Raw genomic sequence first — 9,037 nt, 5'->3', positions numbered from 1 at the left:
TACTTCTAGCTGCATAGTGCAAGTCACTGGAAAGAAAAATATCTTGGCCTAATAAAATTTAGGAAGGACTGGCAATGAGCAAAAGAAAATCTGTCACCAGAAAATAGTCCCAAAGCTGAAAAAGTATTTTGTAAATAAATATTATTCCTATTATTTACAGAAAATAGCTCTCAAGTAGCAAACATCTCAGTTACGACACATAGTAATCTTGGCTTGTTATTTACAGACAGCTATTGCTGCCCATGACTTTTACAACACTTATATTGATTTCTCTGGTCCAACATTGACCAACGAAGTCAGTACTGGCTTAAAAAATAAAGATCACTTTCCAGCTCATGTTTGAAGTATATAACCATTTTGCCATATTTTTAGTAAAACGGAAAAAGCAGTGATAGTCATATGGTAATGAACGACTCAGTCCTTACCAAGTGCTATCCAAGCTGTGTAGCTTGGTGTTCAGCATGGTAATAACAGTCCTGTTAGTCCACTCAAAGTGATAATAGATGTGATTTGAAAGCACAGTAGCATAAACTTGTCACCAAAATGTGGTCTTCTGGAAACTGCTTTTATCACAGGAGAACTATGACTTGGCCACCAAAGTTGATGGCCATGTGCTTTCATTGCCACAAGCTGTGAGAACCAGTAGAATTAGAGGTTATTGTAGAAATGTGAATGTACTTTATGACGGTCTGTAGTAATTCTGTACATCTCTTATGTCTGTGTTCTTATAGCCACTTGGGCACTGAAGTAGCTGAAATGAGAAAGAGGCAGCAGTCACAAAATGAAGGAACATCAGCTGTGTCTCAAGCACCTGGAAACCAAAGGCCCAACAACACATGTTGCTTTTGTTGGTGCTGTTGCTGCAGCTGTTCATGGTATGTCCTGTAGTATATTTGGTTCCATATCCACCACAGGTAAACAATGAGAATGGAAAGAGCCAAGTACTGGGAACATGCAAACTTCTGGGAGAGGATTTCTGCCAAGAGGCACAATTTAAACATTTCACATGCACAAAAATAAAATAAAATTGAATAATTCCCTGATTTGATTGGACACCTTGTGAGGGGGAAGATGAAAGAATAGTACATTCAAGATATATTTACCCTATCAAAATCATAACTAAATAAGAAAATTTCACCCCTGAAACTTGTATGTGAGAGACTTCATGATGAACGTTTTATATATTGTGTTCAAAGTGTTGGGACTTTTTCTGCTCGTACTTTTGATATTGTAGTTCTTTTCATTCAGGAAGAAAAAGGGGGGGGGGGAGTTTTATTACTTCTTAGTTGTTAAAATATATATATTCTGTAAATCTGAAATCATAAGCCTTGAATTCTACCTCACCTTTTAACTGGTGTGTCAAAATTTTGATGAAAAAAAAAAAAAGGCTCAGTAATTATGGTTGCCTGTCTGTTCCTGAACAATGTGTTGGTTTGGAAAGTCAAAGAATTAAAGACAGTTTCAAAAATAGCTTAAAATTTTCAGTGTCTTGAAAAACATTAAGTCTTTACTTCTTATTTTCATGAACACAGTCAATGTTGAAAGAAAAAGAAATTGACCTGCAGTGCTCAGAGCCTGTGCATCCTGTTACATACAGAGTTCAGTCTCTTTGGAGTGACCATTCATCTGTGTATCTGTGTTATTTTCACTTGAATCAGCCCTCTAGCTCCAATCTAAAATCAGAGGCTATTTGCTCCAGTACATTTAAAAATACATGTAAGTGGATATTTGGAGCAAAGATGAACGAGTGCTCATGCTTTTACAAAGATACTTTGCAATGTGTTCATTCCATACAGCAAAAGGGCAGAAGTGCCTTTAATGGAAAGAAACAGGAGGATGTTTTGCTGCTGTTTTCTTCTGCTTGTGACAAAGGCACAATATAGGATTTGCTACACTATTACAGACCAAAGGTCCATTTAGTTCAGCATCCTACCTCAGGATGCTGTAGTGGATGCTAGAAGGAAAGGATAAAAGAAGTGAACATCCACATCCTCATGTTTACCCCAACAAAACTCACAACTTCTGGCAATCTGCAGTTTAGGGACTTCCTGGTTTTTGTAGCCCTTGATGGAATTTTCTTTTATTACCTTGCCATATGATTTTCTGAAGTTACTTCTGTAACTCACCTAAACTTTTGGCATCTAGTTTCCCATAGAAATAAATTCTACAGCAGACCTCTGTTCTGCGTAAATTATTAACCCCTCTTATTTGTTTTAACCTGCTACAGAATAATTTCATTTGATGCCTCCTTGCTCCTATGATTATAAGGAACAGTGAATAATTGTACTCAGGTTGATCATTTGTTAGAAAGGCTCTGTCATATCCCCCTTGACGTGTGTTTTCTTACATAGTCTCCTCTATAATCTCTGTGATACAGAAATTGACCCAGACCTTGGTTTATCCTCTTCTATCTATCCAACTACTTGTGTCTCTCTCTATATCGTTCCTTTTTTACTATCCCGTCTGAGATGTGTGACCAGAACTGTTGCAGTAGTCAAGACATAGGTGTACCATGGGTGCACTCTGTTGCAATGTTTCATGAGCTCTGTGCTCCTTGAACTTCCTCCACACCTTAGAATGCAATACCATTACGTATTTGCTTTAAATTGTAGGATGTCCTTCCGTCCTTCCAAATGCTTGAGTATTTGGAAGTATTTAGTATTTAGTTTTTGTTGTTGATATTCTGTCTTTTTTTTTTTTTTTTGGGGGGGGGGGGGGGGGAGGAAGGGAATGTTGAATGGTAGGGTTTGGGTATTATAAATTTTTTTTGATAATGTAGATTACACTGAACATGCAGAAATTCTGTCAGTTTAAGCTAATATTCTGAATTAAGGCAAAACACGCAATCAAAGGAGGTAGTGATATCCCTTGTATTTTCTAAAATCAAAGAGATAAAATAGATGATAAGTCTTTTTCCAGCTCTATCTTCTGTGATTCTACAGTGGAAACCCCAAAAGAGAAGAGACGAGACAAATTTTGAAAAAGACAGCATGAAATACTTCCGAATCTGAGTTAAAATGAAGTAATTGGTTCTGGTGCCAAATTTGTTTGGTGAATTTGAGCTGTCCAGGTGGAGTACAAATTACTGTTCTTGCATCAGTTACTTACCCTAAAAAGAAAAAAAAAAAAAAAAGAAAAAAAAAATCACATAAACTTTGCTAGTGACTCATTATATAGATGATTCCCAGTAGGTAATTATCTAGGGTCATGTAACAGGAAGGCTTAATCAATCATTGTAACAGGTTCTCTGGACCTAATGCAATTCCCTAGTTCTACAAGGATTTTTGAGTAACGTGAATTTCTCAAGAGATACCAGTCTGGAAATGTAGCTGGCTTTATTAATGGTGATAATAATGCTTTAGCTGTCAATATTAAGATAAGAAGGTTTTTCTTCTGTTTTTCCACCAGCTTACGTAACTGAGGGACAGCTCTTATATCACTATCGTTTAATGCCACAACTTCCTCACTATTCATAGAAAAGGGGGGAGGGAGGAGGGCAGATTTTAGCATAAAGCTTTCCCTTGTGTCTATGTGAAGAGCTAGTTCAGTAGTTCGTATCTCCATACAAATCATTCCAATTCTAAAAATATCTTTTGTGAATCATGTGATGTTTGTTTCCTTTTGTTCTACCCTGTGTTAAAATCAGAATAGGCATTAAGTCTTCTGTTTGCATAACAGCATAGGCAAATATTCACACCTTTGTTTGGAGAAATAATACTTTGCCTAACAGAGACTTGTTATCAGCAACAGGTTGAATCCCAAAATTATCCAGTACATATTTTTACAAACTTTTTTTTTTTTTTTTTTCTCTAATAATTCCTTCCTAAACGTAATAAACTTCTGGAGCTCATTTCTATTATTGTGAGTTAATACCAGAAGGCATCTGAGCCCCACCCAGACCTCCCTCCCAGGTGGCTGGGGAGAGAACTAGAAAGGTGAAAGGCATAAAATTTGTGCGTTGACATGAAGACAGCTTAATAAGTAAAACAAGGCTGCATGCGCAAGCAAAGAAAAACAAGGAATTCATTCACTGCTTCCCATGGGCTGACAGATGTTCAGCCATTTCCAGGAAAGCTGGGCTCATCATGTGTAACAGTTACTTAGAAAGATAAACACCATAATGACAAACGTCCTCCCCTCCTCCTTCTTCCCCTCAGTTTTATTGCTTAACATGATGTCATAAGGTATGGGATATTACTTTGGTCGTTTTGGGTCAGCAGTCCTGGCTGTGTCCCCTCCCAGCTTCCTGTGCAGCCCCAACTAACTTGCTGGTGAGGCAATGTAAGAAACAGAACCTTGACTGTGTAATCATTGTTCAGCAGTAGGTGTGTTATCAACACTGTTTTCTCCACAAATCCAAAACATAGCACTATACAATCTACTATGAAGACAATTAACTCCATCCCAAACAAACCCAATATGTCCATTGGTACAGATCATGGAATCATAGAATTATTAAGGTTGGAAAAGACCTCCAAGATCATCTGGCCCAACCATCCCCCTACCACCAATATCACCCACTAAACCATGACACTAAGTACCATGTCCAGCCTTTCCTTAAACACCCCCAGGGAAGGAGACTCCACCACCTCCCTGGGCAACCTGTTCTAATGCCTAACTACACTTTCTGAGAAGAAATTTCTCCTGATTTCCAACCTGAAATTTTAAATAATTGTCATGAAAGTAAATTGCTTAGTTTAAATGGATGGAACAGGGTTCGCCCAGATTGCCAAGATGGAGATAAATAGATTCCAGAAGATGGCATTTTATTTTGATAGGTATGGTCAGTAAGTTGCTCAACTACTTTAAGCCTTTAAGTGGTGGTTCCTGAGTATGACTAGCTAATCATAAGTGGTTCCTCCTTAGTGGGAAAAATACAGTACTTCAGAAGTCCTCAATAGCAAAAGTTCGTCCATTTACTTCAGAGGCAAATAATATATGCCTCTGAAGGCCTTCTATAAAACCTTCTTCTCTCTGTTGACCAGATATAAGCCTTATGTGCTTACTTTGGAAGGACTGCCTCACTGAAGTGTCTAGTATATAAGTACAAGTTAGGTACCTAAGGTGCTAAACTGAATCTCACCCTGTGTCTTAAGCCACCACAAAACACCATTCCCATACAGGAGATAAGAAAAGGCTTCCTCATGAGGTATAACTTAAATGATTCAAGTAGCCATAACTGTCCTCGAATGACTATCTACAATTTCCTCAATTTCACTGTCTTCAGAGAGCTGCACTAGTGTTTAGTGCTATGGCTTTAGTGCTTTGAGCTCAGCCTGGCAAGGTAAATGTGGAGGAAGACCTTTATTTCACTTTCTTTAACAGTCCACTAATTCAGCTTCCTGAGCAGACATCAATCTAGTCACTCCGTTGCTAACATTTGTAAATCACATTCTTCAAAATAATCTCAAGATGCAAACATGGAGATATTGGCTATCTGCCAATTTTACTTTGCTTCCTCTTTTTTTCTCCCACCCAGAGAAGTCACAGCTTTTTATCCTCTCTTCCTTTTATAAGGTGCTCAGTGAATTTCAAAGCTCTTGGACACCCTGATGCCTAATAAGACCTATCTTATTTCACCATACACAGAAGGTCCAGAAGACAATATGTGCCCTGCCAGACCTTTTCTGTATGAGAGCCTGGGGGACATGACAAAGCTTTCTCGGGATGAGTGAAGCTGATCACACAATCATACCTACTTCTGTAGCCTGATTCATGTATCTGAGCTGGATGGCCTTTTCCTTAAAATGAATTTTAATGAGACCTGCAGCAGTTGCTGAAGAACTTGTGGAAGAGGGAGAAGTGTTCCCATGTCCAGCAGCGTGACCCATACAAAATCTGTGCCTGCCATTTGATTTCTTGTGACCTTTCTGTGACTAATTTCCCACACCCAAGAGATCTTGAGGAAGATAGGGTATTTGCCAGCTTGGCAGTAAACAAGAGTTGTGTTGGAAAGAAACCTCTCCCTTCTAATAAAAATAAAAATAAAAATAAAAATAAAAATAAAAATAAAAATAAAAATAAAAATAAAAATAAAAATAAAAATAAAAATAAAAATAAAAATAAAAATAAAAATAAAAATAAAAATAAAAATAAAAATAAAAATAAAAATAAATAAAAATAAAAATCTGTACTTCCCACCTATAGTACTTTGAGATGAATACTTGTTTTCTGGCATATTTGGTGTTAGTTTGCCACTGAAAAATTGTGTCTAAACTTTGCATGACTCTACACAAGGCAATCTCTGGGGGTTATAGTCAGGGCTGCTTTATCTTTTTTAATTCTGGAAGAAAATTTGGAGGGGAAAGAATCAAAGAAAGAATGGAAACAAAAACAAACAAACAAAAGAATCCCAACAATGTAATGCAATAAATTATAGCCACATTTTCTGAAATGTGTGCAAAAGCTAAAATCTATATTCTACTTCCCAAGCATGTCTGCAGCAGAACTCTTATGCTAGGAGTAGACTAGAGAGGAACTGGTACAAGCAGAGACACTCTGGCATTTTGTTAAAGTTTTTAGCATCACAATCAGATATACCCAACTCCCTATGTTGTATTTTTTCAAAATGTCAGACCTGAGAAAAGCAAATGTGTAAAAGTGTACTGGGAATTATGGTTCTGTAGTGTAGAATATGGAAGCATAGACTATTGCACTCTATTTTACTGAAATAGAAGGTGATATTCTAAATATATGTATATATTTAACAGGAAAAGATGTTCAATTCTGAATCTTTTTATACTTTCAAACATCACAGAACTTCCTTCAGTTTTTATCATTTGTGGTTACAGAGGTCAAAGATGAAAACATTCCCTCTCTTCCCTGCAGAATAATTTATCCTGAGGGGTAGTGGGCTTAGCTAGCACAGGAACTTTTTCTATATGCTTCTGTGAGACAGCCTCACTTGTTTTGCCTCGGGTTATCATATTGCAATGGGCAGCACTGGTGCTTCCTGAGGAAAAAAGCACTAGTTTTCCTGACAGGTAGAATTTAACGCTGTACAAAATCCATTACATAACCTGTCACAGATACTAGTGAAAGTGATATTTTAGAAAACTAGTTTTAAACCACCTTATCTTTAAGTCCACCAATCCTGAGTGCTGAGGCCATGACAGAAAGCAGCCTGGCAAGTTTCATACTTTCATAAACTGTGTTAATATTTGAGAGGTAACGCGTATCTTTTCCCTTTAAAGCAAATGAAAGGGATGATCTCTGAAGTTAAAAATCAAAGAAGAGAATCCTGTCTTCTTAATGGGTATGATATGTAATGGTCTCTCTCTGCTTTGTAATTCAAATGGGCAAGTGATTTTTCAGGAGTTTTATGGATGCTTCATTCCTAAGGGCAGGTGGGGGACAGGTGGCTCTGTACATGCTTGTTTACACAGCTCTCCCAGGGCATCACAGTCTGACCTGCCAACTTCTGGGCTTGTACCCTTCAGTGACACTGTGCCAGATTGTCAGTTTTAGCCTAATAATTCCTGGAAGTCTGCTCTCCCATTGAACCGGAACACAAATTTATCTCAGATGTGATTTGGGGCAGGTCCAATCCCAGAGCTCCAGAGGCAGTGAGCAGAGAAAGATTTTGACCATTTCCTGCACCTCTCTGTGAAACAGATGTGAAATGCCACTGTTTGAAAGAGGGGAGCACATTTCTTCTACATAAATAATGCCATTAAGTGTGAACATATGACAGATTGGGTTTCAGGTATGCTAACTGCAGCAAACTTCACAATTTTTCCTTCATCTACGTCTAGATAGCAAAAGGCCAAGGCAGGAAATCAAAACACTAACAGCAAACTGAAAGGAATACAGAAAATTTAACAAACAAACAAACAAACAAACAACAACAACGACAAAAGAATTTAAAGTAAAATCAACTACAGAAAACTTAAAATTAACTTGTTAAATCTCATGTGAAAGCCTGCCTCAATCACTGTGGAGCCCTGGTCTGAAATGCTAATCTGATCTTCCCTAGTGAGGAAGCAGCCCAGAAATCACTATTTTCAACTCCATCCATCACCTTTTGTCTTCCTATCTTCCCTCTGTCTTCTTCTCAGCCTCCCCCCACCTACCTGCAAAGCCCGTTGCTGAAGGTATTGTGCAGCCTTGGACCACACACTGACTCCCGCAGCAAGGAGTCTCAACAGACCATTTGCCACACGGAAGTGGCCTTGGTGCAGGTCACTGCCCCACTGGGACATGTAAAGTAGAACAGAATCCTGTGTTTCTCTAGAAGAAAGCAGAAAGCCACACACTGCATATATTTCTGCCAGTGTCTGCAAAGGGGTAGTCACTAATGTGCTGCTGGAGTGGAAGAACAAAGATACAGAAGATACCACACGTGTTCAGCTTATACACATTATTTCAAATGAATTTTTAGCCAAAAGCTCTGGTTTGAAAAAAAAAATGTACCACCATAAATTCAGCATAACTCCATGTAAATTGACAGATGTTTCTACTTTCAAAGGTATGAGATAACTTTGTTCCTCCCCACTGTAAAATAGAAGACTAATGTGAGGAATGGAGCAATAGCTTATCATGCATCCAGGCTGTTAATTTTGCTCCCAAGCTAGTGGTGGAATCTTCATTAACATCAAAAGCAGCTCTATGTTCTCTTGGCCAAGCTTTCAAGATTAGGTCTTTGATATCTTAAACTATGAAGTTTGTTTCATATTGAGAAGGCTCATGTATTTACATATACATATAATTACAGTTTAAAAAAAAATAAAAATAAATGAATAAATAAATAATAAAATACAGTAAAAAATAAATTAATAATATAGTGACATTTCTACCCATCTGTGAAAACACAAGCAGGTTAGAGAATGGTAGAACATAAACATAATTTTTAATGTTTAATTTTTATTAGCAAATTTTTAATAAATGTTTCTGAAGCTTCACAAACCAAATGCATAGATTCTTATGTGCATAATATTGCTGAGATAAGAAACATCTATCAATCAAAAAGCAGAGTTTAACTGCAGAAAATAGTCCTATTTCAAGCAAACAATTCTGCAAAGGAAATGGAATTAAATAA

At 37.4% G+C, this 9,037-nt stretch overlaps 1 protein-coding gene across 2 annotated transcripts in view; it reads left to right on the top strand.

The window, feature by feature from the left end:
• Window positions 1-756: 756 nt before the first annotated feature.
• Window positions 757-9,037, top strand: part of RGS17 (regulator of G protein signaling 17) — a gene marked incomplete at both ends in the record, with an annotated part of 29,616 nt that continues 21,335 nt past the window's right edge. For both annotated transcript variants that reach the window (XM_082757317.1, XM_082757316.1), the window contains one exon: window positions 757-875. In XM_082757317.1, the coding sequence (XP_082613443.1) occupies window positions 757-875 (119 nt within the window). The remainder of the gene's footprint in view (window positions 876-9,037) is intronic.

Source organism: Aythya marila (assembly GCF_965140915.1).
Source record: "Aythya marila genome assembly, chromosome: 3".
NCBI classification, from domain to species: domain Eukaryota; kingdom Metazoa; phylum Chordata; class Aves; order Anseriformes; family Anatidae; genus Aythya; species Aythya marila.
This window is presented reverse-complemented; position numbering and strand designations above follow the sequence as displayed.